The following is a 27,247-nucleotide window of genomic DNA, read 5'->3' as shown; positions in this document are numbered from 1 at the left end:
CTGTGCTTGCAGACACTAAATATGACGCTTTAAAGCTTTACAATCATCAAAACATCCGCCTTCGCAAGGATGATTATCTCAAAACGCTTTATGACGAGTTCATGTCCGAGTATCTTAAGCTCGGCCATATGAAACCCATTAAGGAGGCCAGTGAACCACAGCCTGTATGTTATATTCCACACCACGGTGTATACAAAGACTCAAGTTCAACCACAAAACTAAGAACGGTATTTAATGCTTCACGTAAAACGAAACTCGGCATCTCGCTCAATGATTGCTTGTTTGTTGGGCCGAAACTCCAAAACGATCTGTCTTCAATTATCTTAAAGTGGAGGTGGTACAAAGTTGCGTTCATAGCGGACATTGAGTAATGTTTTAGACAAATATTGGTTGATCGCGAAGACACAGACATGCAACGAATTTTTTGGAAAGATGAACGAGGTCAGCCCGCATAAACAGTCATCCACGTAGAAGCATTCCTTTAAAGCAGCTGCGGCTTCAGAAAATTCCGCGCCCTCATCCTTAGCCAAGGTATGAAGAACTTTTATGGTTAGGTACGGTGAGCAGTTGAGCCCGTAGGTGACTGTAAGCAAACGATATAAACAAGGCTGACCTCGTTCATCTTTCCTTTAAGTTTCAGCTTTGCAACCATACTTCCCCCGGAGCGCAAAAGCTTTGGTTTCCCGGGAAGCGACTGAGAGAGCCATAGTAGTAGCTACACCCAATTGCTAGCTGGCATCGTTTATGTGCAGTTGCTTCGATATTACGAACTTCTTCATATGTCGCATTATATTTTTCCCAGTAATCCGATGTGCATTCGCTGTACCCGTGGCCACTCTTTAGGCAGTTCTGGCAAACTTTATTTTTTTGAACGAAGTTGAGCTTATGAGCTGCTGACAGTTTGCGGTATGCGTATGCGTTCGATTCTTTGCTTTCAAAGTATAAGTTTGCCAGAACTGCCTAAAGAGTGGCCACGGGTACAGCGAATGCACATCGGCTTATACTTGCCAAAAATGCAACCAAAAACACCACACCATGCTACATGACGGTCTAAATACCTCCGGCATTAGTACTCACCATGTGCGCACCTGTGATGAAAATCCTACACCAACAACACTGAGCCATGTAGTGCTCGCTACAGCTCAGATTAATGCATGCTCAGATAATGGACATAGTCTTCACCTTAGAGCCCTTTTGGATAGCGGGGCGCAAGCGTCATTTATAACGGAATATGCAGCACAACGACTGCACCTTCATCGACGACGCGTGCAGGTCCCAGTAACTGGAATTGGATGCAAGAATGCTGTGGTCTCTCCAGGGTTCCTGGATTGAACAAACATTAAATTCGACGAACCCTGGAGAGACCACAGCATTCTTGCATCCAATTCCAGTTACTGGGACCTGCACGCGTCGTCGATGAAGGTGCAGTCGTTATGCTGCATATTCCGTTATAAATGACGCTTGCGACCCGCTATCCAAAAGGGCTCTAAGGTGAAGACTATGTCCATTATCTGAGCATGCATTAATCTGAGCTGTAGCGAGCACTACATGGCTCAGTGTTGTTGGTGTAGGATTTTCATCACAGGTGCGCACATGGTGAGTACTAATGCCGGAGGTATTTAGACCGTCATGTAGCATGGTGTGGTGTTTTTGGTTGCATTTTTGGCAAGTATAAGCCGATGTGCATTCGCTGTACCCGTGGCCACTCTTTAGGCAGTTCTGGCAAACTTATACTTTGAAAGCAAAGAATCGAACGCATACGCATATAAGCAAACGCAATCGCAAAATGGTAACGCTGATGTTATTTTAGTTCCGGTGTCCTTTTGTTTTGACTTCGGAGAAACCCCCATCGATTCAAGACCTTGTACGCGACTCTCTAAAAATTTAACTAGCTCCGCATACGTTGGAATGTGATTTGGTGATTCAAATGAAATTTCCCAATCCCTGACAGTGTTAGGATCAAGTTGCTCGGTCACCAAAAATACGAGCCAGTCATCCCATTTTGAGGATTACATCTTGGGAGGGACATCTTGTATCCGCCCACCATGTGTACCGGTATTGTCAGTAGTGTCCGATTCAATTGGGAGTAAAACGAGTTTGGAGAGGGCTCGTTTTATCAATGACGATTTAGTACGTATTGTTGCCACGCGGACATTTCCATCATTTCCAGTATGCACGTTTTCAATTCGGCCTAAGAGCCATTGTGTAGGTGGTGCGCGTTCGTCCCGAATTAATACAAGATCCCCAATTTTTAAATTTGATCTAGTTTTCTGCCATTTGGTGCGGACCTGGAGGTAATGTAGATACTCCGCGCTCCACCGCTTCCAAAAATCTTGCTGCATCTGTTGGAGCTGTTTCCATTTAGTCAGGCGGTTGGTTTTTACATCCAGAAGATTTGGCTCAGGAGTGGCTGTTAATGGACCACCAACCAAGAAATGTCCCGGGGTCAACGCCAAAAGATCTGAAGGGTCTTCGGACATTGCAGATATCGGTCTAGAGTTTAGAACGGCTTCGATTTGCTTTAGGACGGTGTAAAACTCTTCGAATGTTAGCATTGTGTCACCTATAACCTGACGAAGATGGTGTTTCATGCTCTTTATGCCCGCTTCCCAAATGCCCCCAAAGTTTGGGGATCCTGGGGGTATAAAATGCCATGATACATTGTTCAGAGTCACCGAATGAGCCCCTGCTTCCATCTGAGCGCGAAAGGCTACAAAATCTTCCTTGAGGACTGTGTTAGCACCGACAAATGTTGTTGCGCAGTCACTATAGATATCGGAGCTATATCCGCGTTGAGAGAAAAACCGTCGGAGCGCCGCTAAGAATGCGTCTGTAGACATATCACTAACTAATTCCAGGTGTATAGCATGCGTGCTTAGGCATACGAAAAGTGCCACGTATCCTTTGGAGCTGCGGCTGCCGCGTCCCTTAGTAGCTCGTATTTTAAAAGGTCCTCCATAGTCAAGTCCGCAGTGCTGGAAAGGGTGTGCCGGGTTACACCGACTTGAGGGCAAGTACCCCATTATCTGGTTGAGGCTCTGCGGTCTCTGGCGAATACATTTAACGCATCGATGTATGAACCTCTTTATAGATGATCGCGCATCGATTATCCAGTATCTTCTTCGTATAGCATGCATAGTTGCTTGGGTGCCCCCATGGAATGTAGCTTCGTGCGCTTGTGCAATAAGTAAATTGCTAAGTTGGCTATCTTTAGGCAAGATGATGGGAAAGCGTTCAAAGTTAGGCAAATTAACATTTTTTAGTCTACCATTTAATCGTAGGAGACCATCATCATCTAGCATTGGATTGAGCTTTAACAGTTTGCTTTTCGCATTGATTCCTTGACCCTGCTGAAGACTGTATATTTCATTAGTAAAATGTTTATTCTGTATATACCTTATCCAAAATCTCAAGGCCGTAGCTCGCTCTATCGCAGTACAATATTTTGTGTTTTCATGAGACCTCTTCAGGGCGGCATGTATAAAACGCTGACACCAAGCAGTGACAGCTACAAGTTTTTGAATACTTGAGTACTTCTTAAGAATCCAATCGTCGGACTGATGGGCCGCCAGTAAAGATGTGATGCAAGCATCGTCGTCACCGGTCACTTTGGAGGTTGCTGGCTCAACAACTATGTTCGTAGGCCAATATCTTTCGTCTTTCTGCAGCCATGTGGGGCCCGCCCACCATGTGGCAAGGCTTTCCAGTTGCGAAGGAAAAACGCCGCGGGAGGCAGCGTCGGCAGGATTGCAGTTCGTGGGCACATAACGCCACTTGTCGATGTCAGTTAGCTCTTGAATCTTTGTTATCCTATTAGCAATGTATTGTTTATATCGTTTGCTTACAGTCACCTACGGGCTCAACTGCTCACCGTACCTAACCATAAAAGTTCTTCATACCTTGGCTAAGGATGAGGGCGCGGAATTTCCTGAAGCCGCAGCTGCTTTAAAGGAATGCTTCTACGTGGATGACAAATTTCACGACTCTAACCTAAGCTGATTAAACTTAAAAGCACCCTTTACAACTCATGTATATGCACAATTGCAAGTGTATATTTAAGTGTGTTATTTCATAAATTGATTAAGTTAAAAGGTATAAAAAAAAATTTGGTTTTCGAATACGGAACGAACTCACCGCTTGTTGCTGGTTAATTGGTACTATTCATTGCCGGTAAGTTGTCACAGGTGGGTAGTTGCAGCAGGCCTATATATGGCGGCCCGGCTGGTTGTTGTTACTAGTGCTGGAAGTGGTAAGTCTGGTGGTTATTGTGCGTTTCGTTGCCGCTGCCTATGGGGTTGCACGGTTGTGGTTGCGCGGTCGAAGTGGTCGTTGTGACCCTGGCGATGGTGGTTGGCGCAGTTGGTGGCGGTTGCGCTCGTAGTTGGTGCGTCGAAATCGTTGTGGTTGTGGTGGCCGGCGTTTGTTATGCCGGGCTTAGGTCGCTGGCCTATATGAAGCGGCCTGGTGGATGTTACGCGCTTGGTTGGCTCTGCCGATGGGATTGCGGTTGTGGTGGCTATGGAGGTGGAGATGGTGTTGGACGCTTTTCCAAAGGTGGTGGTGTACTTTGTAAACGTAGAGAAAGGAATTTATCTTCGGATACCAAGGGTTTCTCATCAACAATTAGTTTAGTGCCGTCCGAATTCGAATCGGAATCACTAGAACTTTCCTCACTAGGTGTGACTGTGAAACGCCGACCTACTAGTTCAACTGGATATTCTTTACGTTGAGCTTGTGCCAACACAACCGTTGTAAGGTTTATTACCACCCAAAATAGACGAGTAAAAACGAGGTTTGTTGGAATGAATTGTGTCGGTACTTTGCGCTATCGACTCTTTCCTAGTTTCTGGGCATTTTCCCGTTTGTTCTTTTGGTAGTTGGGTGAAGGAATCGGCCTGCGATTCCTCGTTGCAGTCTTTTGGTTCTTCAACAATACTCTCTTGAATATGTGCACAGCACTGCGAGGGTGTTTTGCGATGAGTTGAATATAGTCGGGGATGTGCAGTTGATGTAAGCAATAGTGTTAATGAAGCAGTATATTATCTGAGCTTGACGCCCTTGCTGTTGAAGTTGTGTCCATATATGTTATATGATCCTTTTGTATAATCGCAGGGCCGCCAACAAATTAGGCTCAAACAAATCACAAATCTTCCTCGTTTTTTTCCGGCCGGAAACTCATGGCCATTTCTCTGCTAGTCGTGGTTTCTAAATTTTTCACACTTCTTTTCACTTTCTCCTTCACGGCCGGAAACTCATGGCTTTTTTCGCTAGTGATCGCCGAATTTTCTTTTCTTTGTTTCAATACTTTTGTATCGCAACTTTCGCCCCATCCCCAGTCACTAGGTGTGTTCGCACGAAAACGTTCCCAAGTGGACCGTAACCGTAGACCATAACAGCAGACCGTAACAATAGCAAACGTTGTTCTAGATCTTTACCTTTTGGAAATATGTAATGACATACATTGTTAGGGTCTGCTGCTACGGTCTACGGTTACGGTCTACTTGGGAGCGTGTTCGCGCGAACACACCTAGTGATGGGGCGAAAGTTGCGATAAAAAGTATCGGAAAACAAGAAAAAAACAGACCGGCAATCACTAGAGAAAAAATTGGCATTGAGTTTCCGGAAAAAGTGTGATTGGCTGCAGCTAAAATTGTGGCGGCCTGGCGATATAAAAAAAAGGATCGTGAAACATCAGTTGACACAACTTCAATAGCAAGGCGCCAACTGCTTTATTAACATTATTGCTACGTCAACTGCACATCCCCACTTATATTTAACGAATCGCCAAACACCCTAGCCGGCTGTGCACGTATTCAAACGAGCATTGTGGAAGAACCAAAAGACTGCAACGAGGAATTGCAGGCCCAACTACTAGAAGAACAAACAAGTGGGAATAAACCTTATCATGGTGGTGTCGTGTTGACACAAGCGCAACCTATATAATATCTAGTGAAGTAGGTCGGCGTTTCACAGCCACACTTAGTGAGGAAGGTGTTAGTGATTCCGATACGGATTCGGACAACACTGAGCTAAATGTTGATGAGAACCATTGCAATCCGAAGATAAACCCCTTTCTCTACGTTACGAAGTACCCTACCACCTTCGGAAAAGCGTCCGACCACCAATTCCGCCTCCAGGGCCAGCAGTACGCTGCCGCGTAATACAACTAACGTAAAAATGGCCAAGTCATCCAGATCGTAAAGGCCAGCACGAAGCTTTATCGCCACCAGGTTCACTTGATCACCTCGGACCAGAGCGCAACAACCACCAACAATACCAACACAGCGCGCCCAAGACCGTGCACCACAACGAACAACAGCGTCAATTTCACCAGCAAAATCAACATCACCAGTAACCACGCCGGCAGAGGCCCACGGTACGTACTCTGGCGGCCATGTAAGTACCAGCCATGTATGAACTTCAAAATAATTACCCTACAAAAAAATTTTGGTCATAAAACTTACCCACACCCATGCAAATGTGACTAGGAATATAACCTATGACTGTTATAATAGCTAGTCAAATGACGTGGAATGACGAGAGCGTTTTTGCAGGGTAGTTAAAGAAACTTCTAAGTGCCCTACAAGAATATTATTGGGAGCGACTTAAACTATGAACATTTTTCGTTCGTTTGTTTCAGTAGCCATTGAGTGTGCTTGTAATTCTCAACTGGTTAGTGAAATATTCTAAAGACATAGTTTGAGTTTTTTAATTAAAATCGAGGTTCTTCGGATGGTGTGCTAATACACCATACTCGCCCCCAAATTAAATAAATAAAAGGTGTACTGATGCTATGCATCCTCCCATGACTTAAACACACCAATAACACTAAAACTACCCAACTTAATAAACTGAATCCCTTAAAATAAACACAAATAAATAAATAAAGGTGTACTGATGCTATGCATCCTCCCATGACTTAAATACACCAATAACACTAAAACTACCCAACTCAATAAATGGAATACATTAAATCAAAAACCCCATAAACTCAATACAGTCCATTAATAATAATAATTTATAAATTTAGAAAAAAAGGAATGCTTGGTGGGAGTTGAACCCGCAACCCCGGGCGTTTGGTCGGGTACGTCAGCCACTGTGCCACGACTCATACGCTTACAAGCACATAAAATTACTCATTTATAACTCTTATTAAACTGCTCGCCCTCAATTGCCCAAAGCTTAGACAAATACTGACTATCATATGACTATCATCTGATTGTCAGCAATGTCAACCTAACGATCAGCGCCTCATACAAACTTTCTATCACAAACTTAAGGGGACTTGCGCAAATGTGATGTAAACATCTGTGTACGTGTGAGTTTTTGTCTCCTTCTTATACACCAACATGGCCTACTGATTAAGTATATAGCCGTACTGCTCACTCTCATTCATTTTCCTGGATCAGTGCTGACACTCTAACTATCAAAAAGTGTCATAAATGATAGTTTACTGTAGATATCAGGTTTGACTGTTATACTATCATAAATGACCATTGATATATTCCGCCAAAAATGAAACAATGCTTTTTGCTTTTTATTTACTTTTTTTCATTACTTTTTTAATTTTGTACGTGATAAAAGCATACGTGTTTCTTATTTGTTTAAAATAAATAGTTTTATAAGAATTCGAGTTCAGAACGTTCAATTTAAATTCAGAAAATAACAAAACATCAGAAGAGCGCTTTCCTCATGCGGAAACAAATTTAAAAATGAATCACCACTATTATTTTCGTTTTTTTTTCTTTTAGCATGGTGCTTTGAAATGCTATCTTTTTCATTTTTTAAACTTATTTTTTATATGGTTTTCGTCGGTTGAAAATGGCGGAATTTAAAAAATAACAAAACAACCGTGATAGTCCTTTGATTGTCATATGACAGTCACTAGTGACAACATGATTAAATCGGATAAACTGTTCTCGCATACATAAAATTCCGTTGAGAATTATGTATCTGTCTCACATGCATAATGGTATCTGCTGTATGTTCTTTTGTTCTGTACCAGGTGTTCGAAGCTTTCCCAGTTTGAGTCCTTTTTCATGATTATAGGCTGTCGTTGAGATCATGCTGACATGCGTGAGCGAACAAAGGAACATACATAAATTTGAGTATCAATGTTTACGTCATCGCAGGATCAGCATTGTCAATTACAAGTTTGAGTGTATTAGTAAAACTATCAGCGTTTCTTGTAGGGTGGTACTTAGAGGGTTTTATACAGTCCGGTTGAACCATTTAACAAGGATCGATTTTTCCCGTCAAATTTTATTATTGAATACTTGAAATTGTTAGCTTTACAACAAAGGGCATACATTTTTTATATCATTTTAATAATATATTTTGTTGCTTTAAAATATTGAAGTTAGCTCTATAAATTTTATTCATAATAAGCCGTCTTCATCACGTGAAACTTTTAGCGATCCATTTTTGGAGCTCAACCATAAATTGTTAGAAAAAAAAAATTGCGACCGCAGCCATTGGTCGATTATGCACGAATTGGCTAAAAGACTTAAACTTTTTTTCTTATATCATACAAATACAATTTATATATATATATATATACATATGAATCAATATTGCTAGCAATATCGTTCGAACAACCAGAAGAAAATAATATACGTGCATATAATACATAGTATCACAATTTGAACTTTATTGCTTTTATAACAAATTTTCTTAGTACATATTACATATTAATCTCATTATACTATGCCATTATACCAAATTGATATTTTGTGACACTCAAAAGTAAGTTCTACCACAACAACATAATAATTTTGTAAGAGAGCCCCCAAATATCGAAATTTGTATCCAAACTTTATAGTCCTAAAATATGTTTTGTGAATGTGAATGAAAAAGAAAAAATTTCAACCAAATTCTTACTTTGTAGGTAGTATATTTACAATACATAAGTACATTTAATTACATATTTTTCTCACACATAGCGTTTATAACGATTATCAAAAAAAAAGGGGAGACATGAATAATTGTATAATTTAAAATATGACGAGCAAAAGTAAGAGAAGAGGACCCCCAACAGAACAAGCTTAGTCAAACTTAAGTATTCATATTAGATTTCGTTTCGATTTCGGCCCAATAAAGTGTGATCTGTTGGATCATTTTTTTTTTTTCTCACTTCATACACTACATACACTTACCAACATTTTCATAGTGTAATTAGCTATTCGTAGTTCAACAATGCTGTAGCCCTGGTTAAGAAACTGGCATTATCTTATTTTTTTTTGTTGCTTACATACGTTAATAGAAATGAATTATAAATAAATTGTTATGGAAACGCATTTACATTGGAAGCAGTAAGGAAGGCGGTCGGCATGATGTGGTGGTGCACAGTGGCTAGTCATTGTCGGCTGGGGCGGGTCCTTGCCAACCTTACTGTTCCTGCGCCATAAACAGAGAAAAGTTCCTATCATGCCTATTCAAAAACTCAACTGTCAAATATGAATATATCTTGGGGGCGCCGCGGGTGTTGTTGCGACGCCCGGTGCTTGTACCCACCCTCAAAATCCATGGCCACCGATGCACCTAAATTTCGGTAGCCCCTTACCTGATCACCCTACGTGCCTTCTAAATGAATGGTGACGCCAGCATTCCCATATTGTTAAAAAATGTATTCAATATTCATTATTACTAACATAGCTTTTCTTTTTCTTTTCTTACTGCAAGGTTTTTTTGAATATATTTATGCCTATAAATAATTCTATAAAAAAAATAGCTATCGAAAATGCGTGCCCAATTGAAGAGGAACTCTATTCCATTTTGTAAGTTTTTAGAAAAATTTATTGTGAGCTGCGTTTTGCGACGGTTCATTGAAAGTGATAATAAATGGTTTGTTTTATAATCTAATATACTATATATATAATAACAAAAAAAAATCTCTTTTTTTTTTTTGAAATTTGGTTATATGCCCTTTTCTTTCTTTTTTTTTTTACAAATCTATCTTAGGGCTGTACAGTTTGGATACAACTTCTGATAATTGGGGCCCCCTTACAAAATTAATAGGTTGTTGTATTAGACTTACTTTGAGTTTAACAGAACATCAATTTGGTATTACACATAGTATAATGACACTAATATGTACTATGCACTAAGAAATTTGTTATAAACGCAACTAGGACTAAACGTGGGGTAAATCCTACTCCTCAAAAAAAAATATTGTTTCACAAGTTCAAGTAAAACGTAAGCTTTTAAGTTCATGGAAAAATTACCGGAGTCATTCACCTGTTCAGGTAGAACGTGAACTTTTAAATTTATTGTAAACTCAACGAAATTGTTTTACAGGTTCAGGTAAAACATGAACCTTTTAAACTTATAGTACAATTAATGAAATCGTTTTACTTGTTTAAGTGAAACGTAAACTGTTTTACATGTATCAGTCAGGGTTGGTATTGTTTCGGGTTTAGTTCAACTCAGTCAAAAAAAATGTATACAAAAAAAGTTTTTGTTTTGATAATGTAAGCTAATTCGCATTACTTGTTATTTGCGTCTCTTAATATAGATTTAATGCATTTTAACTGATAATGCAATTGAACTTGAATTACCAATAAAACTTTATTCCTTACCGAAACAATATCAATACTTTTTGCTCATTCCAAAATCATATCCGCAACAATTTCATCAATTAAAAACGTAATAGTAAAGTTCTACCGTAACGCGAAGCAAATTTTAATACCTGAAACACTTTTTTTTGTTTCACAGGTAGTATAAATTGCACACCTATGACCATTAAGATATGTTTTGTTTTTTTGTTTGTTATTTTTTTTCAGTATGCAACAATTTCGAACGTACAACAAGAATTGCCTTTTCTTTTAACTTTTCATTTCCTTCGGTCATTATGCATATTGCATTCGCATTCACATTCGTTTTAATTCTACACTAGGGTGATAGCCTTAAATTTGAGTATGTTGGTATATTAACATTATATAATGTTGCAGAGTCAAAAATATAATTTTAAAAGACAAGGTTAAGGCTACAAATACATATTTTTAGTTCAGTATTGGAACGAACTCGCCGCAGGCCTATATTCGCTGCCCTGTGGTTGTCATCGTAGCTGGTTTATTGTAGCCCATATGGTCGTAGCTGATAAGGGTTGCGCTAGTATTGTTATAGCCGGTATGGACGAAGCTAATAAAGATGCGCTAGTAGTATTATCGCCGGTATGGACGCAGCCGATAAAGATGCGGCTAGTATTGGGGTCGGTGGTACCGCCGGTTATAGGTGTTAAGATTAGTGGCCTCGGACCTATGTTCGCAGCCCCGTTGTGTGCGTTGCAGCTGGCGGTGGCGGTACGTCTGGTGGTTGTTGCGCTCGTGGTTGGCGCTAATGGATGGGTTGGGGGAGATACTACTGATGGTGATGCCCGTGATAATAGTAGGCGCCGTTGGTGGTGGTGGGCGCTTTGGGTCAAGGTAACCGAGTGAACCGGATGGCGATAAAGCTCCGCGCTACCCTGTACGAGCCGGATGACTTGGCTCTTTGACGTCAATTGTATTACGCGGCGGCGTACTGCTGGCCCTGGAGGCGGAGGTGGTGTCGGACGCTTTTACGCAGGTGGTAGTGTTCTTAGTAAACTTAGAGGTAGAGGTTTATCTCGCTAAGTGTGACTGCGGACGCCGACCTACTTCACCTGGACCTTGTGTCCACACAACATAACCTGTGCAGAGTTTATTATCACCCAAAATAGCCGCGTAGTAACGAGATTTGTCGGAAAGAATGGTTTCGGTGCTTTGCGCTATTGACTCTTTCCTCGTTTCTCGACAATTTCCTGTGTAGGTGCACAGCCGGCGAGGATGTTTTTCGATCACAAAAATTTTACGCCCTTTCACTTACTTATCTTCCCGGAAACTCTTTTTCAATCTTTTTCTAGTGATGGCCGGTCTGCCTTTTTCCTTCTTTTTCGATATTTTTATCGCAACTTTCGCCACATCACTAGGTGTGTTCGCGTGAACACGCTCCCAAGTGGATCGTAGCCGTAGACCGTAGCAGCAGACCGTAACAAAATTAGTATTTAAAATGGGAATGCTGGCGTCGCCATTTATTTAGAAGGCACGTAGGGTTACCAGGTAAGGGGCCACCGAAATTTTAGGTGCGTCGGTGGCCATAGTTTTTGAGGGTGGGACAAACACCGGGCGTCGCAACAACACCAGCGGCGCCCCTCTATGTATTCGGCCCTTTTATTTGTATTTTTATTTTTCAGCGTTTTTTTTTATTTTGATTTTGATCTTGTGGTAACCGGTCATTTCCGGTTCGGTAAATTTTTTTTTGTTGCGTTAGATATTTTTTTTTTGAATTTGAATTTTGAATGTGAACGGTCTGTCCGTTACATATGGTTCGGCCGGATGTTGTTTTAGTTTGAATTTATAAGCGTTTTGAGTCGGTCTCTGCGCTTCTGTCGGTTTTTTTTTGAATTTGACAGCATGAGTTTTATAGGCATGATAGGAACCTTTTTTCTGTTTATGGCGCAGGAACAGTAAGGTTGGCAAGGAGCCGCCCCAGCCGAAAATGACTAGCCACTGTGCACCACCACATCATGCCGACCGCCTTCCTTACTGCTTCCACTGTAAATGCGATTCCATACCAGATGGCGCCCAACGGGATTTGGTGCCCGAGGCGCTGTCGCGCTGGTCATTCCGGGTCAGCTTGTGAAGTTGACCATCCCATCAGTCCGAGGTGAGCAGCCGCAGGAGCAGCCACCTGCGGTGGGATGGTTAGATGGATCAAGTTGTCCGGAGTGATCATCGTTGACAGTTGCTGAGGGCGCCATTACAGATGGCGCCCAACGTGGCACCTGAGGCGCTGGTCTCAGTGGTCAGTTCGGGCAACGTGTGAAGTTGACCATTCCACCAGTCCGAGGTGGGCAGCCACAGAAGCAGCCACCTGCATTGCGGTGGAATGGTTGACGAATCAGGTTGTCCGGACTGGTCATTGGGGGCAGTAGTCGAAAGCGTCACGAGACTTCACGTCAAGTTATCCGGACTTTGTATTCACCCGGTGATGCACTTTATTTTTTTTTGTAAGTGGGATTTTAGTTTGCCGGAATGTTGTCCGTTAGTCGGCCTAGGTATATATATGTCCGCTAATTGGGTTTTTTTTTGTAAAGTAATTTTGTTTTTTATTTATCCGCCGAATTTGTGTTGTCCGGTGTGAGAGTGTGTGTGTGTGTATTAGAAGGACCCCAGCTCATCCCACGTCTCAGGTGGTACCATAGAATACCACCTGGATTGTGACGGGTTGAGCTGGGATTCAAAGTGGCTCCTCTTGCTGTCCCCAACCAGTCCTAGAGGCCGGTCCTTAAGACCCCCTTATGCGATGCGGTTGGGAGCACTAGGGACAATAATGAATGAGTTTGTGTTTATTTTTTTTTTGTTTTGGAGCCCGAGTGCCTTCGGGGAACAGGAGATGTCAGCGTTCCCATTGAGTATCCAAATTTTGTTTGGCCTTCTGTGGGGGCGATGACCACTAGCCTTTCGGAGTTTGGACGAGTTCTCCTTTATCAAAATGTCTACCCAAAATTTTTTTTTGGTCTTCTGTGGGGGCGATAACCACTAACCTTTCGGAGTTTGGACGAGTTCTCCATATCAAAATGTCTACACCTTTTTTTTTTGTTTTGCCTTTCTGTGGGGGCGATAACCACTAGAAATCATCTTTCGGAGTTTTGACGAGTTCTCCATAACAAATGTCTAATTGCCGCAAAGCCCTTTTAAACTAGGAAACAAAATTAATTCCCCACTTGACTTAAGCTTTTTTTTTTAATGGACCTATGTTGCCCGGCTAGCTTCGTAGCAGGACTTTGAGACTCTTATCTCAGGGGTGAGTCGTGCCCCACGTTGATTGGCATCGGAGGCGCCTGGCAGTGGCTTTCCACAGCGGATCCGGTTTCCTATTCGCTTCATCGCCAGGTCTTCAAAGCGAAGCAGGTTTGTTAGGGTCTGCTGCTACGGTCTACGGTTACGGTCCACTTGGGAGCGTGTTCGCGCGAACACACCTAGTGTAGGGGCGAAAGTTGCGATAAAAAGTATCGGAAAACAAGAAAAAAACAGACCGTCCATCACTAGAGAAAAAAATTGGCATTGAGTTTTCGGAAAAAGTGTGATTGGCTGCAGCTAAAATTGTGGCGGCCTGGCGATATTTAAAATAAAGGGATCGTGTAACATCAGTTGACACAACTTCAATAGCAAGGCGCCAACTGCTTTATTAACATTATTGCTACGTCAACTGCACATCCCCACTTATATTTAACGAGTCGCCAAACACCCTAGCCGGCTGTGCACGTATTCAAACGAGCATTGTGGAAGAACCAAAAGACTGCAACGAGGAATTGCAGGCCCAACTACTAGAAGAACAAACAAGTGGGAATAAACCTTATCACGGTGGTGTTGTGTTGACACAAGCGCAACGTATATAATATCTAGTGAAGTAGGTCGGCGTTTCACAGCCACACTTAGTGAGGAAGGTGTTAGTGATTCCGATACGGATTCGGACGGCACTGAGCTAAATGTTGATGAGAACCATTGCAATCCGAAGATAAACCCCTTTCTCTACGTTACGAAGTACCCTACCACCTTCGAAAAAGCGTCCGACCACCAATTCCGCCTCCAGGGCCAGCAGTACGCTGCCGCGTAATACAACTAACGTCAAAATGGCCGAGTCATCCAGATCGTAAAGGCCAGCACGAAGCTTTATCGCCACCAGGTTCACTTGATCACCTCGGACCAGAGCACAACAACCACCAACAGTACGAACACAGCGCGCCCAAGACCGCGCACCAAAACCAACAACAGCGTCAATTTCACCAGCAAAATCAACATCACCAGTAACCACGCCGGCAGAGGCCCACGGTACGTACTCTGGCGGCCATGTAAGTACCAGCCATGTATGAACTTCAAAATAATTACCCTACAAAAAAATTTTCGTCATAAAACTTACCCACACCCATGCAAATGCGACTAGGAATATAACCTATGACTGTATAGTAGCTAGTCAAATGACGTGGAATGACGAGAGCGTTTTTGCAGGGTAGTTAAAGAAACTTCTAAGTGGTACTTAGAGGGTTTTATACAGTCGGGTTGAACCATTTAACAAGCGTCGATTTTTCCCGTCAAATTTTATTATTGAATACTTGAAATTGTTAGCTTTACAACAAAGGGCATACATTTTTTATATCATTTTAATAATATATTTTGTTGCTTTAAAATGATTGAAGTTAGCTCTATAAATTTTATTCATAATAAGCCGTCTTCATCACGTGAAACGTTTTAGCGATCCATTTTTGGAGCTCAGCCATAAATTGTTAGAAAAAAAAAAAATTGCGACCGCAGCCATTGGTCGATTATGCACGAATTGGATAAAGGATTTAAACTTTTTTCTTATATCATGCAAATACAATATATATATATACATATGAATCAATATTGCTAGCAATATCGTTCGAACAACCAGAAGAAAATAATATACGTGCATATAATACATAGTACTATCACAATTTGATCTTTATTGCTTTTATAACAAATTTTCTTAGTACATATTACATATTATTCTCATTATACTATGCCATTATACCAAATTGATATTTTGTGACACTCAAAAGTAAGTTCTACCACAACCACATAATAATTTTGTAAGAGAGCCCCCAAATATCGAAATTTGTATCCGAACTTTGTGAATGTGAATGAAAAAGAAAAAATGTCAACCAAATTCTTACTTCGTAGGTAGTATATTTACAATACATAAGTACATTTAATTACATATTTTTCTCACACATAGCGTTTATAACGATTATCAAAAAAAAAAAAAGGGAGACATGAATAATTGTATAATTTAAAATATTACGAGCAAAAGTAGGAGAAAAGAAAAGAACCCCCAACAGAACAAGCTTAGTCAAACTTAAGTATTCATATTAGATTTCGTTTCGATTTCGGCCCAATAAAGTGTGATCTGTTGGATCATTTTTTTTTCTCACTTCATACACTACACACACTTACCTACATTTTCATAGTGTAATTAGCTATTCGTAGTTTAACAATGCTGTAGCCCTGGTTAAGAAACCGGCATTATCTTATTTTTTTTTGTTGCTTACATACGTTAATAGAAATGAATTATAAATAAATTAGTATTTAAAATGGGAATGCTGGCGTCGCCATTTATTTAGAAGGCACGTAGGGTTACCAGGTAAGGGGCCACAGAAATTTTAGGTGCGTCGGTGGCCATGGTTTTTGAGGGTGGGACAAGCACCGGGCGTCGCAACAACACCCGCGGCGCCCCTCTATGTATACGGCCCTTTTATTTGTATTTTTATTTTTCAGCGTTTTTTTTTATTTTGATTTTGATCTTGTGGTAACCGGTCATTTCCGGTTCGGTAAATTTTTTTTTGTTGCGTTAGATATTTTTTTTTTGAATTTGAATTTTGAATGTGAACGGTCTGTCCGTTACATATGGTTCGGCCGGATGTTGTTTTAGTTTGAATTTATAAGCGTTTTGAGTCGGTCTCTGCGCTTCTGTCGGTTTTTTTTTGAATTTGACAGCATGAGTTTGATAGGCATGATAGGAACTTTTTCTGTTTATGGCGCAGGAACAGTAAGGTTGGCAAGGACCCGCTCCAGCCGACAATGACTAGCCACTGTGCACCACCACATCATTGCCAACCGCCTTCGTTACTGCTTCCACTGTAAATGCGATTCCATAACAACATATGTAAGTAAAATTTTTAATTTTCGCGTTTGGGTTTGGGTCCGCAACTTTTGACACCACTTCCAATATTTTTGGGTGTGTTTTTGCAGTTGTGAGATAATTTAAAGAATTACTTCAATTTTAAAATTCTGGCATAGGATTCATGTTCAACGTACCGAGAGCCATCAGAAAAGTAAATAGTCGTTTTGGGTCTAGAATTTGTCGCCCTGTGTAAGTTGAAGCCCCTACAACGGGGTAACTACTACGATCCTGAATAATTCTTTTTGTACGCTTCCGAAAAATAGACAGTCATGAAAAACTTCACTGGCGCCATATTTATTTTCTTCGTTGAGAAACGCACGGAAAATTTGTTGCGGTGACAAAATAAATGGTGAAATATATGCAATTAGCACAGTTAAAATGACAAAAATTGTTTAGTTTTGGCTTTATAAAAAAGCATATTAAATAAACTTAAAAAAGCAAGAATAAACGGTAGTAAAACGCATAAAAATACCAAAAATGTTAAGGAAATTTTTAGCTATTCAATTGTGGTTAATTAAGTGATGGGGAGGAGTGAGACGGAAGTGACCTGCGACATAACCGCGACAATGGACAAAGAAATTTGTTTGGAAATGTGAGAATGCAAAGAAACAGCAATATTTCACCGAAAACATAAAATTTGCAAAAACTTATATTAAACCGCAAGGTAGGCGTCGTTTACGTATGGCCACAAGCTGCGTTACCATCAAATGTGAATAAAAATAGAACTTTAGCCTACAATTTTGCTTATACATAATTATATTTATATGTATGCGCATAAGTGGTGCATGTGTGTATGATTGTTCAAAATATCACCAATAAAATTGGGAAGATGTCGGCAGAAACTTAGTTTGGTACCTATGCTAAGGAAAAACTAAAGAAAAAAGACGATAAAATCAGTAAAGGACAATAAAGACGCAATCAAGCATCTATTCACCAGTCAATAAATATTCATTAAATAGAGGGCTCCACCCAAAAGTCCACATTTTGCTCTCAACACTCCGTAACATATTCACGTTTTATTTTGGCTGTCATAAATTCGCATACCGAAGAAAATTAAATTTAAAGAAGAAACCCCTAGAACAGGAGTTTCAATTGTATGCGCTTGCTTTGATCCATTTTTAATCGCAATTATATTCTCATTGTATTTTTACCTCGCGATTTTTATCATATTTAATTTGTAATAAATATTTTTCCGGCTGGACTTGGTGGCGGCTACGTGTCCGCCTTACCCAAGCCTTCAATTTGTGGTCGTCATCTGGATTTGCTTTCTGTGACGGCGAGAGCCCAAACGCCGGCAAAGTGGATGCCAGGGGCAGCCTGGGTGTGCCCCAGGATTACGCAGGTATGGTGGGTTTAGCGGGTGGAGGCGGTGCTGGTGGTGCAGCAACTCATCTATATGGACCCGTGCCGACACAAGACAGTAAGTCCAATATAGGCATTACATACTATATATCATATGTGCAGGTATTAAAGCAAATAATATTATAAACATACTAATTTCTATCATTTTATACTTACAGCATTAATTGTACGTGATATGGTCCAAATGCCTCCACCCCCATCTAATGCCCCCACATCAGCGGATGCCTGTTTAAGCATTGTTCATTCACTTATGTGCCATCGGCAAGGTGGTGAAAGTGAAGGATTCGCTAAACGCGCTATTGAATCATTGGTGAAAAAGTTAAAAGAAAAGCGGGATGAACTAGATTCGTTGATAACAGCCATAACTACTAATGGCGCGCATCCCAGCAAATGTGTCACTATTCAGCGTACACTGGATGGCCGATTGCAGGTGCGTAGTTTCTATCTGAAATGTGTATATAAAAGGGCATCCCTAAAAAAGTTGAAACATCGAAATCAGTTGTACTTATCAATTTTATTTTTCATTTTACTGAGTGAGACATTATTATTGAATGGTATTCAATCAGGGCGCGAACCGTCATATATCTTTTTGAATGCGTTTAGCTTTTATCCGCGTTTCCTTAAAACCTACTTATAAAAAATATTAAGAATTATTGAAATACATTAAATCATAACAATCGATGCATATTCAAATGTATGTAAATCATTGCAATTTTAGTAGTTTAAATAAAAGGTATTCATTAAATACGTATCAAATTTTTGTCGTGTACTAATTATCTTACTATTTGGATATTTTGGTTGGCTTTGTACAAAATGATTGCTTGGCTTATATCAGATATAAGAACACGGTTAGAGATGTGATTGCTCATTTTCATAAATTCGAGAATTTAGCGAGGCAACTAAACATTGCGGGTGCTACCATGAATGCGGAGGATTTTTGGCACACAATTGTATAAGGCTAATTATATAAGGATAAAGATTGTCGTCACGTTGATTCTGAAACGCAGTTGAGAAAATAAATCTCGTATATGTTTTGTTGTTCTTCGTGGAAGTGATCTTAAAGATAGGCTGAATTCAAAAATTTAAATTAGTCGCAAGAGCGAGTGACCATTTAGCAAATGAGAAATGTTATTTTAAAAAAATAAAAACAGATGCAGGCGGATAACCTCCGGAGATTTTAGTCCGGGACGGGACCTACATGTTTTATAACGAACGTTATCTGCGTTTTTCTAAATCTTAGATGTTGCTTTGACTGATAGTTAAACCCACAATCATTGGGGTAGCGTGCTCAGCCCAATTGCCTTTTCGAAAAGTTCCTAAAACTAGATAACCCAGTTTTCATTGACGGGTTTAAGGATAGTCAAACTTATTGCAGAGTATGCACGACAAATAACTGGTTTTAGTTACATATAAAGTAGTGTAGTTTGTATTGAATCAAATTTAAATTGTCGCTATGCTACCATCAGCATTGATATGTAATCACGATATATCGTGAAACTGTGGCATAAGCTCTAAGAACATATTGGTCAACAGTCATTTGATGAATTGATAAATAAGAAGCTAGTAACAGAGTTACAAGTGAAGAGTGAGAAAATAGAATTATGCGATGCGTATGTCCTGTATTATCCTGTTGCTTGGAATCAATCAAAATATTATTATTATTATTATTTATTTATTATTCCGGCGTTTTAGGTCTAATATTTAGATTATTACAAATTATAAACACATTTTAATAATATTAGGATTTCTAGAATTTGGGGTGTCGGAATGTATGAGATTCCTTTTATGTAAACATAATTAATTATAATATATTATTTTTGTAGGAATATACGTGATCCACATGAACACTCCAACTGTTTGTCTGTGACGATATTTTCAGGAACTCTCCCAATTTTATTGCGAGCGATATATGTATTTGACCTGAAGCATAAAGTTCCTCTGTGTCTATTTGGATTGCCATGTACGCTCAGGGATCAGTAACATGAAATACAGATACAAAATATTTTATCTTATTGGAAGGGTTTGCAATATTCTAATAAACTTTTTTTGAAGGTGTTTAAGTTTTCACAATTTTTAACATGATTAGGTAGTTCATTAAAACATTTCAGGCCTTTGTAAAATATATTTTGCTTGTCCATTTCTATTTTGAAAAGAGGTAATCTAAAATTATTATTTTCCCTGATTATGTAAGAGTGGGTTTCATTCACATAAACAAGTTTTTCACTTAGGTAGGCTGGCAATTTACCATTCTTGATATAAAATACAAATTTCATACTATGGTAAAATATCAACTGTTTCACACTCAACCAGTTTAGTGCATCAATCATACTCTTTATGAATGTGTCGTACCTCACTTTCAATATAAATCTCATAGCTTTGTTTTGCATAATTTGTAACCTGTCTACTTGTGTTTCATTGGCAATAAAGAAAATTGTAGGGCAATATAAGAAGTGCGGTTCTATGAGGGATCTATAAACTTTCAACTTATATTTCTTACTAATAAGTTTACATGATCTCTTCCAAAATCCAATTTTTTGCCCATTTTGGCAACAATATAATCAATATTTATTTATTTATTTATTTATCAGTACAATTTAAACAATTATACAGACCAAATATACCGACACTTAATTCTCAGATGTAGTACACGATATAAACAACATAAGCAATCATCAATTTTAAAGTAATATTTAAACAGTATTGAATTAAACGCTTGACAATTTCAATTAAAAACTTAGAAGTAAGCAAAAGTTAAAATGTTGTAAATGTGTTAAAATGTACTCATGAAGGAGCTAGTAAATAATAATTTATGAAATTGACAATAAAGCAAATTAATAGTAGATAAAATATATACAGAATAGAATTTATACAGAGTAAATTTGATTGCATACATATAAAAATAATGATCACAGCGCAATTTTGCAAACAAGTTTCAAGTAACTGGTACTTCAAATTTGAAACAGAGGGTTGAACAGTATATCACGGTTTAGCGTTCTTTGCTTCATTTCGAATTACAAATTTAATGTAGTTAAAAGGTATTTTTTAATACCAAGAAAGGAGTCGCAGACGTCTAAATTTTTACAGTGTTTATTAAAATCACGACATAAACAGTGAAGTGTTTCGTGCATTTCATAATTCGACCTGCATGTAGCTACAAAAATTTATTGAAAATGTCTAGATAGATAGATAGATAGATAGATAGATAGATAGATAGATAGATAGATAGATTGATATTTATTATTAATATGTTTACATATTTTTTGATTTCACAATAAATTTTAAATATCACAAATTCATTTTCAATTCACAGACGTGTATGATATATATATATATTAAGTAATAAAAAGTAAAAAGTAATAAAAAGTATTTTAGCCTCGAATAAGATCTATACATAGCCGTTTAAAATTCATAATATTATTCTCTCGTTTGATATAATCAGGTAACGAGTTAAATATGTTAAGGCCCTTATATAATAATGTGTTTTGGGCTGCAGTAGTCCGCTGTAATCCTAGTCGAAAGTCATTCGCATTCCGCACAGCATATTGGTGTGTATCTCTAACATACTGAATGCAACTTGTTAAATACATCGGCGCCCTGTTCTGTTTAATTTTAAAAATCATTATTAGTGTATTGAGCATCAGTTTTTGCTCAATATTTAGCCATTTCAATGTTTCAAGCATGTGACTTATTGGGGTGTATTTGTGGCATTTTATTATTGATCTCATACATTTGTTTTGTAATTTCTGTATCCTTCCTATTTGTGATTGGTTACAAGATGTGTACAGAATTGTGGAACAGTATTCAAAATGTGGCTTTATGATTGTATTGTATATTTTTATTGCTGTTAAAGTGTCTAATTTATTTCGTATTCTTCTAAAGAAGTAAATCTTTTTTGCAGCCTTTTTACACAAATAGTCCACGTGATTGTTAAATTTGAGCTCATTGTCTATTATTACACCTAAGTATTTCATATTGGTTACTTGCTCAATACTAGTATTATTTATCTCTAAATTTATTTCGCTATTTGTATTTATCACCATTACTTTTGTTTTCTGTTCATTTAATTTGAGCCTATTCATTTTAAGCCATTTCATAATTTCATCTATATCACATTCTAACTTTCGTTTACATTCTTCCACTGTTTCTGCTTCTGTATATACCAATGTATCGTCTGCATACATTACCAATTTGGATTTTGATATCACTTTTTCTATATCATTTATGTAAATTATAAACAGAATTGCTCCCAGAAGAGATCCTTGGGGCACCCCTGTATTCACATATGAAAAACTTGATTTTGTGGATTTTATTTTCGTTTGCTGTCTACGATTTGTAAGGTAGTCCTTAAACCAAAGTAGCTCTTTTCCTCTTATTCCATACATATACAGCTTTTTTATTAGAATACCTCTGTCTATTGTTTCAAATGCTCTTTTAAAATCAAGAAATAGAGCTGCTATTATTGTTTTTCGTGGACGCTTCTTCCACTCACTTACGACGAAGTTTATTGCACTTTCACATGAATGATTCTTACGAAATCCGGACTGGTTTAGAGACAGTATATTATTAGTTTCTAGGTACGTTTGTAGTTGATTTTTCACAACACTTTCCATTATTTTTTCAAATATCTTAAGAGTATTTATTGGACGAAACTCTTCACATTTTTTTGTTTTAGCGATTTTTTCAACTGGCACTACCAATGAGTCCTTCCATTCATTTGGGAATACTCCGCTCATTAATGAATGATTTATTAACTTTGTTAAGAAAGGCCCAAGTACATTCCAGTTGTCCAAAATGATCTTTGGGCTCACATTATTCCAATCCTTTTTGTTCTTAAGTTTTTTACAAATTGCCTTTAGTTCGCAAATTTGTATTTCTTTAAAATGAAAGGTTTCAGGACAATGATCAATATTGTTAATATATATTTCTTTATCAATTGACTGATCTATTAATTCTATGCTCTCAATGAAGTATTTATTGAGCTTATCAGCTATTTCATTTTCATCACTTATTTCTTCGTTTTTATAAATTATAGAGCTTATTTCTTTTACATCTTTGCTAAGTATTAAATTTTTAAGTATTCTCCACATTTCTTTTTGATTTGTTGCGCTATTGATTTTTAGCTTAAAGTATTTATTTTTTTCCTTTATTATCTCTTGTTTGTATGTTTTACATATACTTTTATAAATTAACCATGAATTGGTATCGTCCATTACTCTCGCAGCTTGGTATGCTCTAATTTTATTTATTTTTAACTTCTTTAACGTTGAGTTAAACCATTTGTTGCGACTTGAGCGATTTCTAATCGTTCTACTTCTCGTATTAGATACCACCAAATCTTGTATGCACTTTTCCAGAATAACAGCGTTTTCATTTACATCATATGCGTTACTATGTTTTAGGTTTTTGTTTAAAAGCATTCTATTAAATTCACGCTGGTTGTAGTGGAATTGTTCCATTACTTTGTACTTTGGTTTTATTACACTTTCGCGAGTAGGTTTTTCTATAACTATCGACTCATGATCTGATATTTTTAGAGAATGCTGCACTGTTACTCTCAGATTGTGTATATTCGTTAAAACATAATCAATCAAGGTTTTAGAGTTTCTAGTTATTCTAGTATTCTCGTTCATTTTCTGCATTATACCGTTATCATTTGTTATTCTTTCTAATTCTCGCTTGTATAAACTATCTTTCGACCAGTCAATGTTAAAGTCGCCTGCTATTATAAAATCTTTACTTATTTCCGTTATTGTTTCCAGTTTATCTTGAAATGTGTTGCAAAATTCACGTTCCGAGCTATTTGGTGATCTATAAAGCCCCATGATGTACAGCTCGTTGTTATCAACGATGCATTTTATTGTTAATGTCCATATTTTCATATCACTGACTAGACAGTCTACAATATTCGCTTTAATTTCTTTATGCGTGTATATAATCACGCCACCTGTTCTTCGAGAGCTTGATACACACTGAAAACTATTGAAATTTTGTAGTTTTATTTCACTAAGTTCTATGTCTTCGGTTACATGAGTTTCCGATAGAATTATTATATCGTATTGATGCTCTTCTATAATGTGCTCTAACTCCGCTTTATTATTTATAAGTCCTTGTATATTTGCATAAAAAAGTATTATTGACTTTGATTGCTAGTAACCATTTTTTCTCCTTTTAGCTTCCAGTTTATTCACATATAGTGGACAACTTTTACTAAATGTCACATGATTAATGTCCACATCGATATTTAGTCTTTCTTTCGCACGTATGCAGTTAATACATTTATTTGTTAATTCTCGGTTGCAATCCCTTGAACTATGTTTTTCTAAACATTTCACACAGATTTCTTCATTTTTACATTGTGCGGCTTTGTGGTTGAATCCTCTACATTTATAGCACTGTTGTACCTCAAGGCCATCAAAAACTCTACATTTTTCCCAACCTATATTTACTTTTTCGGCGGCGATAGTCTTTTGGAACGTTTCCGGATCTGCTTCGATTAATGCATTGTAGTATATTACATTGAGCTTTTTTGTTTCATACTGTTTTAAAACTTTCAGATTTCCATCCGCAATGTAAGTATTTTGTTTTTTTAACATTTCAATTATTTTTTCATCTGCATGTTTAAAGTTCATCCTCGATATTACAAATCTATGAGACATAATTTTGGGTATTTTTACTTCATATTTTTCACCAATACGGTCCTCGATTGCACATTTTATTTTATTTCTTTCCGTGTCGTTTTCACTTTCGATTAATATCACACCATTTGCTCTAGACTGTACATTGCTTATTTTCAGTTCTTTTGGATCAACTTTTTCATTTAAATCGGTTTTTGTTTGATTGCTGTTTTGTTTTGATTTAGGCTTTATTATTTATTATGGCCTAATAGGAACGCTAAACTTAATTTCACCAAGAAAAATGGACTATTTATTGACCCTCTTATTAATTTACCAATAAATAAGACACCAAGCATCTCTCTGCGGCTCTGCAATGTGGGCAGCTGTATTAGTTTTAACCGGCTGCAATAGGGGGGAAGATTTTTAGAAGGAACCCATGGTAAGTGTTTTAAAGCGAAAAGCAACAATTGTTTCTGGACCGATTCCAGCATGTCAGAATGCCAACGTGTAACGAAAGCCAAAGTACCTTTAGCGCTATTCGCGCAAGATTCAATATGAAGTTTAAAATCGAGTTTTGGGTCCATTGTAACGCCTAAATCAATAAAATTACACATGCTTGATTACATAGTCGCCAATAACATAATCATGGGATTGGAAGGACTTCCTTGTAAAACACATGAACTTACATTTAGGTAGGTTTAGTGACATGGCGTTTACATTACACCAGTCACCAAGACTATTCAGATCAGCGCTTCCCAAGGCAGTCGGTTCTATGTACCGGAGCGACTCGGGATTTTTCCCGACCAAGGACTGTCATTTCAGTGTGACCCCATTTAATTTGTTTCGTCCCTCCCACAAATTGTCATCCTCCCAGCAGCTCCTTGCAGCAGGACTGCTACATATTCTCTTACTCCGGGAAGGTATCGAACCCAATCCGGGTCCGTCTCCTGACCCCGGTCCTGAGAAATGGTTTTGCTGCATTTGCCAGAAAAGAATCTTTTTAGGACGGTCATACTCTGTTCAGTGTGTCTCGTGCAAGGGATGGTTGCATCGGACAGGTTGTTCTGGGCTTGATCCCAAAACCCGACGTCCACGTAACTTTTATAAATCTTTTGTGGCTCCTTGCTGCTCACGCCCAAGGGCGTCCCGTAGTCTACGCCTAAGCGTATCCCCACTACCTTCCAGCAGCTTCGCTGCTCAGCAAGCCACAACAAGTACCCGCTGCTGCTCGCGCCCCACGGCGCCAACAACTCAAACAGCTGATACCACTCATAACTAATACCTTAGTAGTAGACCTGGTAGCAATGCTGAGCATCAGCCCCTGCCCCCGTCTTCTTCTCCTCCCTCTTTTCTGGCAGCAATCGTGCAGGTCAGGGAAACAGACTCTTAGTCCCTGCCTCCGTTTGCACCGTCTGCCAGCACAGAATATATAGGTTTGCGACATCCGCCCAATGCAGCTCCTGCCTTGGGTGGTGCCACTTTCCTAGATGTTCTGGTCTCCGCGACGGCAACCCCTCGACGGGTTTCATCGCGCCATGTTGCCAGGTCGCAAACCCAAATCATCCGGGTACCCCAATGCTTGCCCAAGGGCGCCCAGTCCCAAGGCCACAACAGCAATTGCGTCCTGGCCTTCCACAACCTAGGCGTAGTCACGCGTCACTTACCCCTAGAGTGGCGGCGTCACCCCTTATGCACTTCAGAATTCTGCAGTTAAACTGTAATGGACTAACTGGGAAGATTACGGAGATAGTCGATTTCATGAAGCGGCACAACATCCGCATTGCTGCGATTCAAGAGACTAAACTCACAGCAAGATCTGCATTGCAGACCTGCTCTGGTTATAATGTCCACAGGAAAGACCGTGAGAGCGGAAATGGAGGCGGCTTCGCGTTTATTATACACCACTCTGTGCAATATTATATATTTGATCCTGGCATCGACCGCAGGGACAATGTCTTAGAACGTCAAGGCCTATCTGTCCGGTCAGGCGATGCAAATCTAGAAATCATCAACATCTACATCCCTCCTGTCACCTGTTGCCCCAGTGGATACCTTTTTAATATCGAGGCCTTACTCACTGGCAACAATCGCATTATCTTAGGCGATTTCAATGCCCATCACGACCTATGGCATTCAAACTTGCGGGCGGACAGTAGGGGTGAGATGTTGGCGGATCAAATAGACGAAACGACGTTCTGCACAATAAACGGAGACGCCCCCACACGTATGGTAGGAAGCTGTCGTAGCTCGCCAGATATCTCAATCGTGAGCGCAGAACTCGTAAACTGCGTCAACTGGCAGCCGATGGTAACATTGGCATCCGACCACCTGCCCATACTTATTTCGTTCGAGCGTACCGCCGACTTCATCGTCACCGAAAAACGCACTTTCATAAACTTCAAAAAAGGAAAGTGGGAAGAATATAAATCTGCAACAGACAGCAGCTTTGCTGCCCTCCCTATCCCGACTGATGCCCGCCAATGGGAGCGTGCCTTCCGTAAGGTCATTGAATCCGCCTTGGCACATTTCATTCCCGCCGGGAGAATTCC

At 39.1% G+C, this 27,247-nt stretch overlaps 2 protein-coding genes across 3 annotated transcripts in view; one reads left to right on the top strand and one right to left on the bottom strand.

The window, feature by feature from the left end:
* LOC137235618 (uncharacterized) overlaps positions 1-27,247 on the bottom strand; it is a 200,563-nt gene that overhangs the window by 51,960 nt on the left and 121,356 nt on the right. The window lies entirely within an intron of this gene.
* Positions 17,019-27,247, top strand: part of Med (Smad/Smad4 homolog Medea) — an 85,648-nt gene continuing 75,419 nt past the window's right edge. For both annotated transcript variants that reach the window (XM_067758512.1, XM_067758511.1), the window contains exons 1-2: positions 17,019-18,142; positions 18,243-18,514. In XM_067758512.1, coding sequence (XP_067614613.1) covers positions 18,067-18,142; positions 18,243-18,514 — 348 coding nt within the window. In that variant the 5' untranslated portion in view covers positions 17,019-18,066. The remainder of the gene's footprint in view (positions 18,143-18,242; positions 18,515-27,247) is intronic.

This window comes from Eurosta solidaginis, chromosome 1 (genome assembly GCF_040869045.1).
Source record: "Eurosta solidaginis isolate ZX-2024a chromosome 1, ASM4086904v1, whole genome shotgun sequence".
NCBI lineage: Eukaryota > Metazoa > Arthropoda > Insecta > Diptera > Tephritidae > Eurosta > Eurosta solidaginis.
Note: the sequence above shows the minus strand (reverse complement) of the source record. Positions and strands in the feature narration are given on the sequence as shown.